This window comes from Trichechus manatus, unplaced genomic scaffold (genome assembly GCF_000243295.1).
Source record: "Trichechus manatus latirostris isolate Lorelei unplaced genomic scaffold, TriManLat1.0 scaffold00019, whole genome shotgun sequence".
Taxonomy (NCBI): domain Eukaryota; kingdom Metazoa; phylum Chordata; class Mammalia; order Sirenia; family Trichechidae; genus Trichechus; species Trichechus manatus.
This window is the reverse complement of record NW_004443955.1, coordinates 11796969-11816844: the sequence shown is the minus strand read 5'-3', so window position 1 is coordinate 11816844 and position 19876 is coordinate 11796969. Positions and strand designations below refer to the sequence as shown.

At 41.2% G+C, this 19876-nt stretch overlaps 1 protein-coding gene across 1 annotated transcript in view; it reads right to left on the bottom strand.

The window, feature by feature from the left end:
- Positions 1–2766: 2766 nt before the first annotated feature.
- The window catches only part of SNRPA1 (small nuclear ribonucleoprotein polypeptide A'), an 18826-nt gene continuing 1716 nt past the window's right edge, over positions 2767–19876 (bottom strand). Inside the window, exons 2-9 of the mRNA XM_004372643.2 lie at positions 16879–17026; positions 16164–16242; positions 13056–13102; positions 12645–12747; positions 11994–12073; positions 11527–11602; positions 10777–10870; positions 2767–3045 (exon numbers count right to left, since the gene is read on the bottom strand). Coding sequence (XP_004372700.1) covers positions 2987–3045; positions 10777–10870; positions 11527–11602; positions 11994–12073; positions 12645–12747; positions 13056–13102; positions 16164–16242; positions 16879–17026 — 686 coding nt within the window. The 3' untranslated portion in view covers positions 2767–2986. The remainder of the gene's footprint in view (positions 3046–10776; positions 10871–11526; positions 11603–11993; positions 12074–12644; positions 12748–13055; positions 13103–16163; positions 16243–16878; positions 17027–19876) is intronic.

Here is a 19876-nt window from a genome sequence, read left to right as displayed (position 1 = left end):
TGTTAACCAATGTCATAAAACAATATGTGTACTACTGTTTCATGAGAAACTATTTGTTCTGTAAGCCTTCACCTGAAATACAATTTAAAAAAAAATTAAAAATAAAATAAAATAAAATGCAGAAACACAATGGAGCATAAAAGCTAATTTTCGGCCCCGAGACATGCAGGTGGAGGGTGAGCTCTGAGCACAGGAGCCATCACTTTTCTCGAAATCTGCATTTGGGGACGATTCATAATGTATCAAGGGCGCCTTTTGCTTTTCTCTCACCAGCCCTCAAATATTAAACTATCTGGTGCTAGAATAACCATGTTCAGTTTAGATCAATTCTGGGAATGGTACCAGTCAAGGCCAAGGGCCCAGAGCAAGCAGCTCCTTAGAGGTCAAGAACCAGAGCTGAGAAGCCACCTTAGGACACCAACACTGCAGCCAGCATGTTGTCGTGGACGTGGATCGTAAATGATGGGGGCAAGGGGCCTCCTGAATATGGTGGAGATAGCTTCCCTGGGTCTTAACTGTGGAAAAGAAAAACGGAATCATCTTGTCCTATCAGACACAGACGGTCCCTGGGTGGGGCAGACGGTATGCTGTTGGCTACTAACTGAAAGATTGGTGGTTCAAATCCATCAAGCAGCATTGTGAAAGAAAGGCCTACTGATTGACTTCCATAAGATTTAAAAAAAAAAAAGCCATTGCCATTGGGTTGATCACTCACTCATGGTGACTGACTCCCATGTTTTAGAGCTGAACTGCTCCCTAGGGTTTTCTTGGCTGTAATCTTTACAGAAGTAGATCACCAGGCCTTTCATCTGCGGTGCCACTGGGTGGGTTCAAACTGCCAACCTTAACGTTAGTAGATGGGTGCAAATCGTTGGTGCCACTCAGGGTCCGTAAGATTACAGCCATTGAAACCCCCAACGAGTGCAGTTCTACTCTGAAACATATGGGGTCTCCATGAGTTAGAATTGACTCTACAGCAACGAGTTGGTTGAGGAGAAGCAGAAGCAACAGGTTAACCTGCATTGACACAGGAGCTGTGTGGGGAGTAGAAACAGCAACCTCACTAGCACATACCTTGGAAGATGTCCAGTAAACTAGGCTCTAGCCTAGCCCAGGAAGCAGCAGACTGGAAGGTCCCCCAAATCCTTCTTTCCTGATCCTATGCACACTTAATGTTTTATTTCCAAAAGGCACCTCAGTGAGGGGAAGAGGGAAAGAGGAGAGCGTGAACTGTAGCCACTGAGTAAAGTTGCCTTCCCCCTGTATCAGTACGACTTTGTGTAAACCCACCCCCTGTATAGTTGGTTTATTTCCTGGGTGGATCCCTGGTGAGGCAGTGTTTAAGACAGCAGCTACTGACCGAAAGGTTGACAGTTCGAATCCACCAGCCACTGCTAGGAAACTGTATGGGGCTCTGTCCTGTAGTGTCACTGGGTCAGAATCTCAACGGCAACACGTTTTAAAGTGAGGATGACTTGAGGAAAGCACCCACCTGGTTAGGGCCACGAGTAATGGTTGGCAGAGGAACTGCTCTTTAAGGATGAATTGGAAGGGGTCAGGTGGAAGTTAAAGTGGTGAGGGAAGGCTAGAAATCCTTCCTACTGAGTGTCATATCCTAAGCCACCAGCACCTAGGAGCATTCGGTTCTCCCCACAAAACGTGCGTTTTAACAAGATCCTCTGGAGTTCATAGGGCATTAGAGTTTGAAAAGCACTGGTTTAGGGTCAAACTGCGGAAATCTAAAGCTAAGATCTCCTAGGCCCAAGTTCTATCTGCTTTTCAAAGCTGTTCTGAATGCTCTGCCCAATTCTTGTCTTTTGCTACTGCGCTGAGGTTTAGTATACCGTTTCTCGTGGTTGTCTTCCCAGCTGCGCTGTCAGCTGCTGAAGGCAGAGTTCCTCCATGTTCCAGGCATCTGGTGTATGCCTTACAAGGACCCGCGTGGTACTCAAGAGCGTTACTGGCTGATCAACAATCACTGACAGCTGTTCGGGGGACTACTTAGAAGAATGTTTCTCACATTTAAAATCCACCAGGGAGCTTAAAAAAAAAATTCCAAGCTAAAGAAGTCAGAATACCTAGTGGGGAGCCCAAGGCAGTGGTATTTAAAAATCCTTCCCACTAATTCTAATGTTCACTCAGGGTTAAGGAACCACTAATTAAGGTGATGGAAATCACTGACTCTGGGTGGAGAAACTGTAGAACAGTGAAGGCCAGATGGGAAAAGGTGGATGGACAGCTCAGGTTCACCCCTCCTGCCCACCCCGCCACAGCACCTCATTTTTTAGATTAGCTTAAATTGGCCATAACATGTGAAGAATGGAATAAAATGTTTAGGAGCTATGAGGAAATCGGGCCTCAGTCTGTCCACCAGGGAAGCCACGGTCCCCCACCATGTCCTAAAAAGTTGGAAAATGCTGTTCCTCTGCTCATAGTTCATCCTGACAAGCAGAAGTCACATCTGCAAATCAGTAATTTATTAATTTGCATGATGTTTTTATGTAGGGTTAAAGGAAAAGGTCAAAGGATGCTGACTCATGGAAGTCCTGAGGCCTGGCTGCTAACGGGGCTCACTGTTACTCTGCGCAGAAAACATGCACTAAAGAGACAACCACTGGCAGCAAAACGAATAATCTTGCGTTTTATTAAGAATTTTAAAATCTAAACAACTCCAAGAGGACTACCTAAGACCGCCACCCCACCCTCCCAACTTAAAAACCACCACACACCGCGCTGCAAACACTCCACAGTGGGATGCAGCTTGACAGCGTAGTGAATGTCCTTGAATTTTACTGTTTGTAGAGAACTGGCATTTAGATTTCAAAATTTACACTACAAAATGACCAGCAAGTTTTAAGCATTCCATCAACGCTTATGAATTCCACTTTGCAGACACAGATAAGGAGATTATTCCACGTTCAAAAAGCAAGACTTGTCCCCAAATGGCATCATTCCACATCCTATAGATGCCCAGGCCACACTGGGCTCAAGACCCATTTGTGACTGTGTCTTCCTCCATCTCCTCTTCACCATCGTCAGTGGGCCCTGAAGAAACACAATCAGAAGTCACGTCGGTGTCACATAATGTGTTTGCTGGATGTGAGCGCTCACTGTGTGAGGCTGTCATGTACCAGGCCCCGGACCACACACAAACAAAAAGAGCCCCTGTGCTCCACGACTTTACAGTCTGGAGATGGCCTGTCTTCTAGTTATTGGAAGGGATGGTCAATTTCTAAGAAAGGGGTCACAAAAGGGTTTTCTGAATGTCTGAACTGTTGCTTACCATTGTAACCCGCTCTGGTGTGTAATGCATTTTCGTGAGGGTAAAAATGTAAACTCTGTTTTGTTGTTGCCACTATCATAGGCAAAGAAACTGGGAACATGCACTCGAAAAACATCTGGGCACCTACAATTTGCCAGATGCTGAGAAAATGCAATAATTTCATTGTCTTTGTAAATTAGGGAGATACGGCAACCACCACCAAAAGGTCATTAAATTTGTTCAACAGTTTACTGCAGACATTTTAGTCAATGTATTCTGAAAAAGAAATCTGTTTTAACCCTGTTTGGAAAAATTACTCAGGTTTAAGCCTGCTGTTTTTATGGTTATGTCAGTGGAGTTAGACCCAACCATACAAATTATAGATAGTACTAAGAAGTGCTACTTGGAAGCCTATCAAATAGACCACCAACAACAATATTCTACCTTCCTTTCCCCAACGTGCTTTCAGACTAAAATTTAAAATCGCAAAAAGCTCCAAGGCTCAAACAAACCATTACAGTGGAAGCAAATTAATTCAATAATTCTGTCATACTAGAGTCAGAAGAAGCAAATTTGATATCCTACCTCCCCTCCTCCAACCTCTGGCAGCACTGAACCTTAAAAGCCTTCAGTAGATTTCTAATGTTCTCAAGACTGAAGACCATACTTAATCCTTCAAGTGCCCTACTGCCCTGCATGGCCTGATGAGTGCTTACTCTCTGTAGTCTCCATGTTCTTTTCTGCCTTCAGCTTCATCCATCCTGGCCCTCATCCACCTCTTCCTGTGACTATAGCTTTGCTGTCCAGCTCCGTTCACCTAGAAGATCTCTTGCCTTTGTCTATTTCCGCTGTTCTCAAATTTTTTAGTGTCGGGACCCAATGACCTTTTGTTTATGTGGATTACACTTAGCTCTACAAATTTACTGTATGAGAAATTAAAGCTGAGAATTAAAAAAACAAAACCAACTAGCAACTCATTAAAATGCTGTATTTTTTAATAAAATTTAACAATACAGTGAGAAGACTGGCATTTTATATTTTTGCATTCTCTGTAATGTCTGACTTAGCAGTCACCTGATTTCTCATACTGGCTTCAGTATTTCACCCACTGCAGTATATAGTTTTGGTTGAAGGATATGAAGAAATTCTGACCTCACAGGATATGAAGGTAGAAGAGGGAGGAGTATTTTATTGGCTTTGCATATAATTGTGGATATCCTTTCTTGTTACTATGCCAAAGCTTGAAAAGTGGTAGTTTCTGAAAAGTTAGTTTGCAATGTGGTGTCTGAAACCCTATTAACAAACTTCTTGAATTACCTTACTTGAAAATCCACTGGTTTATCTTGTAATCTTGTACTTTAAATGGCTCTTTTACCCATGCATGACACGACATAAAAAGATTGTACTCATTACATCACCACTGATCCCCTCAGGAAATCCTACGTACTGGGGCACTGCCGAGGCCACAGTAGTGGATATGATTTTCGAAATTATATTTTTTGTCTGAAATCTTGAGTTTTACCATTGGCAATAAGTACTGTCAGTTGTTTTCCTTGAAATGACAGGCTAACTTCAATCATGTTCAAGAAAATATCTGCTCCTCAAATGGAACAATTGCACAGGTGCTTTCCACGGAGACAACCATCCAACTCAGGTAATGTTTTACTTGTGCTACAGTGCTATCGGAGTCCCTGAGTGGTGCCAATGGTTAGCGCACTCAGCTGCTAACCGAAAGATTCGAGTTCACCCACAGGCGCCTTGGAAGAAAGGGCTGATGATCTATTTCCAAAAAGTCAGCACTGAAGCCCTAAGGAGCACAGGTCTGCTCTGACACTGACACACGGGGTCACCGTGAGTCAGAGTGGACAAAGGCAACTGGTGGTGGTGGTAGATGGTGCCAGCAGTTTTACCTACTATTGTTCTGCATCATTAGGACAAATGTTAATGCAATTTAAAAAGCAACTAATGTCTTAGTGTTATTATGAAAACACAGACAATCCTGACTTAGGATGTATTCAAGTTATGACGAACCGCACGTACGACCGTCCTTTTTTTCGGTACATCTTATCGTTAGTAACATGTACTACGTTGGAGGGGCCCCAGTGGCACAATGGTGAAGTGCTTGGCTGCTAACTAAAAGGTCGGTGGTTTGAACTCACCAGCAGCTCTGCTGGAGAAAGACGTGGCAGTCTGCTTCCGTGAAGATTTACAGCCCTAGAAACTCTATGGGGCAATTTTACTTTGTCCTACAGGGTGGTTATGAGTCAGAATTGACTGGACAACAACGGGTTTGGATTTTTTTGGTTTAATCATTCCCAGATGTTCACTTGCTGACAAATAAAGATTGGATTTATAAAGATACTGATAATAAAAGGCAGTAATAAAGAGAACTTAAAAAAAAAAGGCATTTGATTTACATCAGAACTAACTTACGATGTTGTAAGTCAGGGACTCCTATAGTGTGGACCACATTGTGAGAACCACTGGTCTAATTAATGTTTTACTCAATGTGGAGTGAAGAATTAACTTTACTCAAAGAATGTCTTGCTTTTGTCCTTGGTTCCTGAGAGGTAACCTCTAAAGCCCTTGGAATTTCCCCAGTTACTGGAGTCTCTGTTATTCATGGTGGGCTCTGAGGAGAGGCTCATGACGGGGGCTGGCCACACCAGAAAGACCTACCAAGTGATAACAGCTGACCTTGCTCCAGGGCAGGGAAGGGAGGGGGCAGGGCTGGCGACTGAGTTCAATCCCATGGCTAAAGATGTAATCAATCGTGCCTACGCAATGAAACCCCAGGAAAAGCTCGGGACACCAAAGTTCAGGTGAGCTTCCCAGATTCTCCGTGTGCCAGGAGGGTGATGCGCCCTGGCTCCAAGGGGAGAGGACACAGAAGCTTCATGTTTGGACCACCCCCACTCTGAAACCTCACCCTATGCATCTCTTGTTCTGTATCCTTTTTGGTATCATAAAATTAAAATCCTAAGCATAGTGCTTTCCTGAGTTCTGGGAATCGTTCTAATAAATTATGGAGCCTGAAAGGGCAGTGGGAATACCTGACTTTGTAGTCAGAAGTAAGGGTGGCCTTGGGAACCCCTGAGCTTGCAGCTGGTGTCTGAAGTCCTGGGCAGATCTGCAGTCTGGAAGACTGTGCCCTTTATCTGTGAAATTCGGCCTAACTCTGGGTAGTTGGTGCCAGAAGTCACCTGCACTCATTTTAAACTCTCAGATGACACCTTATTTTCCCAGAGATGCTTTCCCTGAGCCGCCAGTCTAGGCAGAGGTCTCCAGTTACATTCAAATAAAAAAAGTTGTAATAAACTTTTATTTGAGCATTTTTTAACTATTATGTTCTTGGAGGGCCTCGGTGGTGCAAACAGTTTACATACTCATCTGCTCACTGAAAGGTTGAAGTCTACCCAGAGGCACCTCAGAAGAGAGATCTGGAGATCTACTTCTGAAAAATCAGCTACTGAAACCTCTACAGAGCACAGCTCTACTCTGACGCATATGGGGTTGCCATGAATCGGAAGTGACTTGACAGCACCTGGTTTGGTGCTGTTCCCAGTGCCCAACATGCTGCCTGACACGAAGCAGGCACTGAAATATTCAGAACAGCTAACATCTGTCAAAACCCCACAGTGTGAGACCCTGTGCTAAGCACCATACACATGCAGTATTTCATTTAGTCCACCCAACCATCTTTTGAGGTTGGTACTATTATCATCCCCACCACTCATCTGTCAGTTTGCCATACTGTGGTGGCTTACGTGTTGCTGTGATGCTGGAAGCTATGCCACCGGTATTTCAAATACCAGCAGGGTCACCCACAGTGGACAGGTTTCATTGGCGCTTCCAGACTAAGAAGGAGGACCTGGCGATCTACTTCTTAAAAATAAAAACAAAAAACTGGCCAGTGAAAACCTTATGAATAGCAGTGGGACACTATCTGATATACTGCCGGAAGATGAACCCCTCAGGTTGGAAGGCATGATTAGGGAAGAGCTGCCTTTTCAAAGTAGAGCTAACCTTAATGACATGGAATCAAGCTTCCAGGACCTTCATTTGCTGATGTGGCACAACTCAAAATGAAAATAGCTGCAAATATCCATTAATAATCGGAACGTGGAATGTATGAAGTATGAATCTAGGAAAATTGGAAGTCATCAAAAATGAAATGGAACGCATAAAGATTAACATCCTAGGCATTAGTGAGCTGAAATGGACTGGTATTAGCCATTCTGAATCAGACAATCATATAGTCTACTGCGCTGGGAATGACAAATTGAAGAGGAACAGCAATGAACATTTCAAGATCGATTCTGAAGTGTCAGTGATAGGTCAGTGATAGGATAATATCCATACGCCTACAAGGAAGACCAGTTAATACGACTATTATTCAAATTTACACACCAACCAATAAGACCAAAGATAAAGAATCAAAAATTTTTACCAACTCCTGCAGTCTAAAATTGATCAAACATGCAATCAAGATGCACTGATAATTACTGGTGATTGGATGCGAAAGTAGGAAACAAGGACTGGCAGCTGGAAAACATGGCCTTGGTGATAGAAACGATGCTGGAAATCGCGTGACAGAATTCTGTAAAACCAGCAACTTACTCATTACAAATACCTTTTTCAACAACATAAATGGCGACTATACATATGGACCTTGCTGGATGGAATACACAGGAATCAAATCGACTACCTTTGTGGAAACAGACTATGGAGAAGCTCAATACCATCAGTCAGAACAAGGCCAGGGGCAAACTGTGGGAAAGACCATCAATTGCTCAAATTCAAGTTGAAACTGAAGAAAATTAAAACCAATCGATGAAAGCTAAAGTATAATCTTGAGTATATCCTACCTGAATTTAGAGACCATCTCAAGAATAGATTTGAGGTATTGTAACACAAATGACTGAAGACCAGATGAGTTGTGGGAAAACATCAAGGAAATCACATATGAAGAAAGCAAGGGTCATTGACAAGACAGAAAAAAAGAAAGGACCAAAACAGATGTCAGAAGAGACTCTGAAACTTGCTCTTGAACATCAATAGCTAAAGCAAACAGGAGAAATGATGACGTAAAAGAGATGAACAGAAGATTTCAAAGGGCGGCTCGAGAAGAGAAAGTAAAATATGATAATGATATATGCGAAGACCTGGAGTTAGAAAACCAAAAGGGAAGAACATGCTCAGCGTTTCTCAGGCTGAAAGAACTGAAGAAAAAATTTAAGCCTCAAGTTGCAATATTAAAGGATTTTATGGGGAAAATACTGAATGATGCAGGAAGCATCAAAAGAAGATGGAACAAATACAGAGTCACTGTAACAAAAAGAACTGGTCGATGTTCAACCATTTCAGGAGGCAGCATATGACCAAGAATCAATGATACTGAAGGAAGAAGTCCAAGCTGCACCGAAGCCACTGGTGAAAAAGAAGGCTCCAGGAATTGATGGAATATCAATCGAGACGTTTCAACAAACAGATGCAGCACTGGAGGTGCCCACTCATCTATACCAATGAATTTGGAAGACAACTACGTGGCCAACCAACGGGAAAAGATCTGTACTTGCGCCCATTCCAAAGAACGGTGAGCCAACAGAATAAGGAAATTATCAAACAATATCATTAATATCACACGCATGTAAAATTTCGCTGAAGAAGCGGCTGCGGCAGTACATCGACAAGGAACTACCAGAAATTCAGACCAGATTCAGAAGAGCACATGGAATGAAGGATAACATTGCCGATGTCAGAGAGACCTTGCCTGAAAACAGAGAATACCAGAAAGATGTTTACCCATGTTTTACTGACCAAGCAAAGGCATTAGACCATGTGGATCATAACAAATTATGCATAACGTTGCAAAGAATGGGAACTCCAGAACACTTAATTGTGCTCATGAGGAACCAGCATATAGACTAAAAGGCAGTCATTCGAAAAGAACAAGGGATACTAGGTGGTTTAAAATCAGGGAAAGTGTGCATCAGGGTTGTATGCTATCACCATACTTATCCAATCTGTATGCTGAGTAAATTACCTGAGAAGCTGGACTATATGAAGAATGTGACATCAAGACTGAAGGAAGACTCATTAACAACCTGTGATATGCAGATGACACAACCTTGCTTTCGGAAAGCAAAGAGGACTTGAAGCACTTACTGATGAAGATGAGACTAGTCTTCAGTGTGGATTATACCTCAACATAAAAAAAAACCAAAAATCTTCACAACTGGACCAATAAACATCGTGATAAATGGAGAAAAGATTGAAGTTGTCAAGGATTTCATTTTACTTGGATCCACAACCAACACCCATGGAAGCAGGAGTCAAGAAATCAAATGACGCATTGTACTGGGCAAATCTGTTGCCCACTGCTGTCAAGTTCATTCCGACTCATAGTGACCCTGCAGGACAGAGCAGAACTGCCCCATAGGGCTTCCAAGGCTGTAATCTTTATAGAAGCAGACTGCCGCACTGTCTTCCGTGGAGTGGCTGGTGGGTTCAAACAGCCAACCTTTTGGGTCGCGGTCAAGCGCTTAACCACTGCGCCACCAGGGATCCTCTGCATTGGGCACATCTGCTACAAAAGACCTCTTTAAAGTGTTAAAAAGAGAAGATGTCACTTTGAGGACTAAGGTATGCCTGACCCAAGTGATAGTATTTTCAATTGCCTCATATGTATGCACAAGCTGGAAAATGAATAAGGAAGACCGACGAATTGACGTCTTTGAATTATGGTGTTGGAGAAGAATACTGAATATACCATGAACTGCCAGAACAAGGAACAAATCTTTCTCGGAAGAAGTATAGCCAGAATGCTCCTTAGAAGCGAGGATGGTGAGACTTCTGCTCACTTACTTTTGATACATTATCAGGAGACCAGTCCCGGGAGGACATCATGCTAGGTAAAGCAGAGTTGGAAGACCTCCAATGAGAAGGACTGAATCAGTGGCTGCAAAGATGGGCTCGAACATAGTAATGATTATGGGGATGGTGCAGGACCAAGCAGTGCTTCGTTCTGTTGTACATAGGGTTGCTATGAGTCAGAACTGACCTGATAGCACCTAACAACAACTATTATCATCCCTGGTTTAAAGATGAAGAAAGTGGCTTAGCAGGGTTAAGAAACCTGACCAAGGACACAGCAAGTGAGGCTAAGATTAGGGGTCCAGGGTGTTTGACTTTAGAGCCTTTTTCTTAATGACTAAGGTATCATACACATGGGTAAAACCTCACATGGCTACCTTTAGAGTTTGGTTTCCCTCCACGGCTATGAGATAATCATTGCTTCAACTTTTATACAAAAATCCCCATACTCCTATAACTTAAAAAATATTTATCAAATAATTTCTTCATTTCCAAAGAGCACTTAGCAGGATTTTGTGTAGATTAGATTAGATGGTAATGAGGCACTATTCTGTCATTCTTGGGTTAGAGCCTCTAAAGTGTCTTGTAATCCTTTTTGTAACATTAATTTGAATAAAGACAGACAGCTGTCTTCTAACCTGATCTGCGTTCTCTGCCAGGGATCTGACCAGACTGCAGCAACCCCTTCAGCCTTTCCACTTCAGCCAGAGTCGATGCATTTGCTATAGCGTTCTGGAGGGCAGAACACAACGGAGATGGACAATTAATTTAAACACCAACAAAAATTCACAACAACTTTTCATTAACATTAACATTAAATAGCATGCGTTGGGAGAAGCATTTGATTGGTACATGGAAATCAACCCAGAAACTATATCACAAATTTCCAAAATTGGTAAAGAGATGTTGACGCTCTTATAAAGACAGTAATCAAGCAATCATTCCAAATGTCCTAAAATTTTAGCTAATTTAAGTACTTATTTGGTATTATATTACTGGATAACTCAGGAGGCAATATTATAAAATTATGATTTTCCACTGATATCCTCAACCATAGATCTGCCAGACAAAGGAAACATCTGAAAGTAAAAAGTGAGGCAAACACTGAGACAGCACACCAAGGTAACTAACTGCTCAAAGTGCCCCATGATGAATGCATGCTGGGAGCATGAGAGACCAGAGCTGCCTTGCTTTTTGACTGGCCACAATAATTCAAGTCAAAGTCTGGTCAAATGGTAACTTTTAGCTAGTTTTTCCTTAACAGAAGTATAGCTGGATTCTAACAGCTGTGCGAAATGGAATCTATAATGTTCAGAACTTGGTTTTCCACAACCTTGTGCCCCAATCCCATCTCTGTTCTCTCCAGTCCAACAGTCCTAACATATTACCTTGATTGCTTCTACATCCCCTGGAGAAGGCCCACCTTTCTTTTTGTCAGTTGGCAAACCTGCACCTGGATTAAAACTTGAGAGGGGGAAAAACATAACTGTTAAACCCAGACCACAGAAATTGCTTCTCTTTTACTTTCAAAAGCTTTGAAAGTAATTCAACCAGTGTAGTATCTTATCTTTGTTAACAAACTGATACAAGAACTCTCTCCTTCAGAAACACTACCCAGTTCATCTTCCTACAGAGGAAGCAGGATGCATATATTATCACATTAAGACAGAACATGGAAATATCTGCTCTGCTGACCTGGGAATTTCACGGACATAGAGAACATTGATGGTGTCATGGACCACCAGCACCCAAATTTAATACCACATGAGTCATAGCTGTTTTAATTTTGTAGGAGGCAAACTGCCAAACAGTGTTTCTGAAGGGGAAATGGAGTCAAGTTGGATCCGTATCTTACGTTTTGCTTCTCCTGGCAATATCCTTTGCAAGTTGTGCACCCCGTTTGCCCTTGAACATTTTCTCTGCTTCCTGACGCTCCTACAGCGACACCACACATAGAGTTAATGGAAACAGGAATAGCACATGCATTAAGATGCATTCCTCAGAAAACACGGAAGAAAACGTCCCTGGAAGACTCTGGGCTGTTCAACATACCAAAAGCCAATTCAGAATTAAAAGTACACACATTGTTCTTGCTTTCTCTGGTGAAGACCCCTGAAGAAGTCCCCTCTCCTGGTACCAAGAAGGCAAAAATAAAGAAAACCTCCCAAAAAAGGAGAAAAACATCCTAACAATTAGAGCTGCTCAAAAACGGAGTATTATATTCAGCTCCCCATGGGAAAGACATCTCAGCCACCTGTTAACAGATGTCACTGCAGCCTGACATTCTGCCACCTCTACAACAACCAACACCATGTAAAGAGCTTTAACTCAAAGTCCTACCATAGCTTTGCTATGAAATGGCGACCTTCTCTTTTCTACGTTTTAATCACAAACTAAGAGTAAACTTTACTCAATTAGGCAATTAAAAAAATCCGGTACAAAAGTATAAAGGAAAACACACAACTCCATAACAACTCCCAATCAAAAGAATAATGCTAATACTTACTTTTAGTTTCACCTTCTGGAAATCCAGTACTCTGACTTGTGGGACTTTATAAATTACATACAGTCTGTAATGCTTCTTATTTGTTACAGGATTTCTTAGGATACTACAAGAAAAGGAACAATATAATGCTAATCTTGTTCACAGCACAACATTCAAGGCCCATTTTAATAAAGTCTAATGAATCTGTAAATCACGGAAAATCTCACTACTCTTTAAACTTTTCAGCATCATTAACAATTTAAGTAACATTAGGGAAACTTCAACAGAGCACAGGAGCCCAAAGCAACATTTTCAATATTTGTTTTTAAAAGGTACTTTTTAAGTAACAGATTGTTTTAAAGTCAAGGCTAGGAAAGGTGTTATCTTAAAGGACTTCATTAGTTTTGCCACCACCACAAATCATTTACAAACCTTAGGTAAGTCAGTGATTTGAGAGACGCCAAAGGGTCCAGATCACCCTGTAAAATAACCACCACAGGTAAGAACACTAATACATGCACTATTTTGATGCTATGAAACAGTAGGTGCCTTTGGAGCAAGATCTCATCTCATCTTTTATTTATTTATTTTACTGCTCCAGCACCTAGCACATTCCAAACCAAAAAACGAAACCCCCTGCCGCTAGTCGATTCCGACTCATAGCGACCCTATAAGACATAGTAGAACTGCCCCACAGCGTTTCCAAGGAGCAGCTGGTGGATTCGAACTGCTGACCTTCTTGGTTAGCAGCTGAGCTCTGACCCACTGAGCCACCAGGGCTCCACTGGCGCATCAGAGATGCTGAATAAACTTGAGCTTCTTAAAATTAAAATTTTGAGCATTAACAGTTACTGTATCAACAGTAGAGAGACAAAAGAATTGACTTCCTGTAGCAATCTCCAAAGGGCTACTGAGCTTAAAGCAATGATTTAGAAAAGAGAGCGATGCCAAAGTTGAGATGGCTCTGCAGCAAGCTATTCACCAGGGAACCTTAAGCCATGAGCCTGGTATAACCTTTCCTGGACAAAGCCCTACACGGGCTGGAACTGCTGGAAACAGATCCAAATTGAGCAGGATAGGGGCAAGACAGTGAGTAAAAAAGTCCAGATAAAAGTAAGCGAGGGGAACAGAGCCTAGGGTTCTCAGTACCCGTACCAGTTGCCATCAAGTCGATTTCAACCCCACGTTGTGTCAGAGCAGAACTATGCTTCATAGAGTTTTCAATGGCTGATTTTCAAAAGCAGATCACCAGGCCTTTCTTCCAAGGCACCTCTGGGTGGACTCGAACCACAAACCTTTTGCTTAGCAGCAGGCAAACCTTTTGCACCACCCAGGGACTCCTCTCAGAAAGTAAGGGGGCCAGCTTTTGAATACTTAACAAAGGCCACCAGAGGGAGCTCTAGGGCATATACCAAAGGAAATCGGCTGGTAGGGAACTGAAGCGTTTAGGGTCCCTGCATTATTTAGGAGGGTAAAGTTACCAGTCAACTTCAGGCTTTGACAAATCTGTATGTTTTAATTCCTAGGGGGCTGACTATGAACAGAAATATAGAGTGAATAATCTCTAATTAGAAGGAAAAATGGAATGCCCAAAAAAGCAAAGCAAAACAAAAAAAGGAGTGAAAAAGAAATACAGAATGGGTAAGACAAAAAGAAAGCCCCAGAAACGACAGAAGACAAACTCAAATGTACCAGTAAATACTACATTTAAAAGACAGACTTCAGATTGGATCAAAACAAACAACAACAAAACCCCCCAACCACACGCTATTTTTAGGAGATAAATCTAAAACATAAGGTACAGAAAAGTTGAAAGTAAATTTTGGATGGAAAATAATTTATCATGCAAATGATAACCAAAAGGAAGTTTGTTTTGGTCGATTAGTATCAGATAAAATAGACATTAAGGTAAAGAAACGTTACTAGAGGTAAAGAGAGAGTTACACGTAATAATAAAAGGCTCATTTTACCAGGAAAATAGTAACAATTTAAAATTTGTACGTATCAAGTAAGATAATCTCACAATATACAAAACTAAGAACTCCAGGGAGACAGTCAAACCCACCATTATTATGTGAGATTTTAACACAGCTCCTTCACCTTTGCAAACAGCTTTAAATACAACTATGATTTCTCTAACTGCCTCAGCACACAACACATTCTCGAAGAAAGTGTACCTCAGACTGAATGCCTCAGACGTTTTACTTTAAGGTAGTTTGCGTTTGGGATTGGGGTATGTTTCTTCTATTTGACTAAACTAGACGACTGCTGGGCAGCTGAGTGGACACCGAGGCGCCTTCCTCACACATTTCAGAAGGGAGATAGCCTCCGAGCAGAGTTTGCTTGCTTTTGGAGGCAAGCACCCTTTGGGAATCTGAAAGAAGCTATGGACTCAGTCTACAGGAAGAAGAATATACAGTTCATTCTAAAGAATCATGGTATTAGGGAAAGGAGGTAAGATCATAATAAATCCAAAATCAAATTACACAAAACCTGTAGGTGTTTAAGGGACCAAAAAAAAAAAGTATAGCATATATAGCATGAGCTCAATGTGTTAAAAGTTATACACAACAGAGCAGAAACTTAAAAAGCATAAAAAGAAATAGGTCAAAATAATCATATGCAGACGAAACCAAACTTGTCCCTTATTACACATAAAAATCAATTCCAGGTGGACTGTTGATCTAAATAGAGTAAAACAGTAAAGTTTCTAGAATAAAACTGTCCAACATAAATATGATGCATGTCACATATATAATTTAAGATTTCAGCAGAACATTAAAAAAGAAAAATGAACAAGTAAAACTCATTTTAATACTGTTGTTGTTAGGTGCTGTTGAGTCGATTTTGACTCACAGTGACCCCGTTTAACGGAGCAGAAGTGCCCCACAGGGCTTTCTAGGCTGTGATCTTTATAGGAGCAGACCTCCAGGTCTTTCTTTCGAGGAGTCGCTGGGTGCCAACCTTTCGGTTAGTAGCTGAGCGCTTAACCACTGTGCCACCAGGGCTCCTTGACTAATTTTAGTAATATATTTTATTTAATTCAATATCTAAAATATTATCATTTCAACATGTAATCCGCAAAAACTATTACTGAGATAGTTTATGTATTTTTTGTACTGTTTTCAAAATGCAAGGTGTATTTTACATTGCTAGAACATCTCAATTCAAACTAGCTGTATGTGGCTAGTGGCTACCACACGGGACACTGAAGTTCTAGAAAACAACATAGGAGGGTTTCTTAGTAAGCTGGGGTAGGAAAAATTTACTTAAAGAGAACATCAAAGGCACTAACAATAAGGGAAAACTTGATAATTTGGACTACACTTAAATTAGGAATTTCTCTATCAGATCCCTAAAAGGCAAGCCACAGAGTAGGAGAAGATATTTGCAAATATGACCAGAAACACCCAGATCCTGAATTAACTGAGAAAAAAGGATAATTTGCTGTGAATTTTTCTGGATTTTCCAAATTTTCTGTAAGAAGCATGCAGTACCTTTAACCCCTCCCCCCAACATATTTTTCCCTGTTCAACTTACCAGTTCCACAAGACTGTTGTTGGTGAGAATCAGTTCTGTCAAACAGGGTAGAGACTGATCAAGTCCCTCACCTATACGGCTAAAATAAAATAATGACTCTTTTAATAAAAGTAAAAATTGAGTAAGCTAATGATTTGATCTAAGTCCTTACTCCTTCCGAGGATTTCAGACTCCAGTGTTGGACGGAACCTTAGAGGTCCTTCTTCCAACACCCTATCTGAGGGGGAAATGAGGTGCACAGAGGAAACCTTGTTCAGGCTGTGAGGGTAACGGCAGACTGGGATGACTTTAGAACCCACGCCTCCTACAGCTGCCTAGAGCTCTTTCCATTTCCACAGTGCCCAGTGAAACCTAGGAAAGGAGACTCCTGAGTACAACATAGTACTTAATAGTTCACTTTGTGACTTTTCTGTCCACGTAGAGCAGAAATACACGATTCTGCATTCATAGCTCAGCTACAAGACATACAACTATATCGTAAGTGAATGATTAATTTATGAGAAATGTGCCTACTTGAAAAAACCAAAACTACACCACCTAGTACTTCCTAAAGACGTTATCTATGGACCTTCATTAACTTTCTCCTGTATTTGCACAGAGGTGAAAGACAATCAAAAAAGATTTCAATTTAAATTACTATTCTAGAAATCAGCTGTAGTTAAAGAAATGCAAGTGGAAGGGGACGTGAGGTAAGAGAGTCAGACCAGACACTGACCATACTCTGTTGTTGTTCACTAACAATGTTTTCAGTCTTCTCAACAGAGGAAAACCGTCCAGTTTCCTGATTTCATTGTCAGAAAAGTCAATAGCATCAAACTGGTCTAAGGTGGCACCTAGATTTTCAATGACAGGAATTTTATAACCTGTAAAACGGGAAAAAACAGAGAGAAAAAACGAAAGGGGTTATCACGGTATCATAATTAAAACGCACCTTAAAACGTTAGCGATGTTTCATGGTGACCTGACTCAAAGCTTTCGTTCACTGAGAAAGTGTTTACCTAGCACTTAGGATGCGCCAAACATTGCGCTAGGTACTGGAGAAAAGATGTTGAACAAGAAAGTCACAGGCCCCGGGTGCCACGAAGCTCACAATCTAGCAGTGGACATGGAGATGATGATGACAATGAGAACAAGGACGAAGGCTATGATAATAAGGGTACTTACTAATAACATCAGTAATTACCATTTACAAGAATACTGACATGGGGCTTCCCACTGTTCAAGTAGCCTATGTGATTTTTCTCATTTCGACCCACAAGGTAAGTTTTAAGTTTTTCATCCATTAAAAATAAAATGAGGAAATGGGGGCTCTATGATTTAATAAAGGTCCTAGAGCTAATTAAGTGGGGTAACAGGAATTTACACTTTGAGCTACTAACTGTCAGTGTCCAACGCCTGTTCAGACATTTGGACAACAGTTCTCAACCTTTCTGTATTAACACCGGCCAGTTCCCTGGAACACACCAGGATAGCCTCATGATATCATGACCCCCGCCCCTAACTGTAGTGATTCTGGCAGGTGTGTAGTGATATTGCATTATTGCTTTGATTTGTTTTTCTCTAATAACTAATGAAGTTGAAAAACTTCTCACATGTATTGTTCATTCCAATAACTTCTTTCTCGAAGTGCACAGCTCCACTCCAGAGTCGGGAGTCAATGGTTTATACACAATGGTAAATCACACTGTGTAACAATTCACTCAAATATTCCTGATTTGTCTAATATAGGCATAATTACTGTGCTAGGTGCTAGAAGAAAAGAAACTCAACTAGAAATTTAGAGCCTTGGAAACCCTATGCGGTTGCTATGAGTCGAAATCGACTCGACAGCAGTGTTTGGTTTTTTTTAGGGTTTAAGTACACAATTCAGAGCTGTAAGGATTACATCAAAGTAGGTAGTGCTGTATATATTCTCAACAACAAGAAATAAGATAAATTATTATTATTTTTAAAAATGTAAGTATTGCCAATGAAAACTACATGACACTACTGCAAGAAACCAAGAGACCTGCATAAGTGGAAAAACATACCTTGCTCATGGATAGGAAGACTCAACATTCTGAAAACATCAATTCTACCCAAAGCGATCTACAGATACAATACAACCCCGATCCAAATTCCACCAGCATTTTTAATGATATGGAGAAACAAATCACCGACTTCATATGGAAAGGGAAGAGGCCCCGATAAGTAACGCAATACCGAAGAAGAACAACACAGTGGGAGACCTCACACCACCTGATTGTAGAACCTGTTATACCACACGGTAGTCACAACAGCCTGGTACTGGTAAACAACAGATACATAGACCAATGGAACAGAATTGAGAATCCAGACATAAATTCATCCACCTAAGAGCAGCTGATATTTGACAAAGGCCCAAAGTCCATTAATTGGGGAAAAGACAGTCTCTTTAACAAATGGTGCTGGCATAACTGGATATTCATCTGCAAAAAACTGAAACAAGACCCATACCTCACACCATGCACAAAAACTAACTCAAAATGGATCAAAGACCTAAACATAAAATCAAAAACAATAAAGATCATGGAAGAAAAAACAGGGACAACGCTAGGAGCCCTAATACATGGCATAAACAGAATACAAACTATGAGTAACAATTCACAAACACCAGAAGAGAGACTAGGTAACTGGGAGCCCCTAAAAATCAAACACTTAGGCTCATCAAAAGACTTGACCAAAAGAGTAAAAAGAAAACCTACAGACTGGGAAAAAATGTTTGGCTACGACAAATCCGATCAGCATCTAATTTTAAAATCTACAAGATATTGCAACACCTCGACGACAAAGACAAACAAACCAGTTAAAAAATGGGCAAAGGATATGAAGAGGCACTTCTACAAAGAAGACATTCACGCACCTAACAGACACGTGGGGAAATGCTCAGGATCACTAGCCATTACAGAAATGCAAATCAAAACTACAATGAGATGCTATCTCACCCCAGCAAGGCTAGCGTTAATCCAAAAAACACAAAACAATAAATGTTGGAGAGGTTGTGGAGAGATTGGAACATTTATATACTGTTGGTGGGAATGTAAAATGGTACAACCACTTTTGAAATCGATCTGGTGCTTCCTTAAAAAGCTAGGAATAGAAGTACCATATGATCCAGCAATCCCACTCCTTGGAATATATCCTAGAGAATTAAGAGTCGTCTCACACGAATAGACACATGCACATCCATGTTCACTGCAGCATTGCTCACGATAGCAAAAAGATGGAAACAACCCAGGTGCCCATCAATGGACAAATGGATAAACAAATTATGGTATATTCACACAATGGAATACTATGCAACGATAAAGAACAACGATGAATCCCTGAAACATCTTATAACATGGAGGAATCTGGAAGATATTATGCTAAGTGAACTTAGTTGCAAAAGGACAAATATTGTATAAGACCACTAGTATAAGAACCCAAGAAAAGGTTTAAACACAGAAGACAACATTCTTTGATGGTTACGAGGGTGGGGAGGGAGTCAGAGGGTGTCACTAACTAGAAAATAGACAAGAATTATCTTAGGTGAAGGGAAGGACAGCACACACTACAGGGGAAGTCAGCACAACTGGACTAAACCAAAGCTAAGAAGTTTCCTGAATACAGTCAAACACTTTGAGGGACAGAGTAGCAGGGGTGGGGGTGTGGGGACCATTCTTTCAGGAGACATCTAGGTCAACTGGCATAAC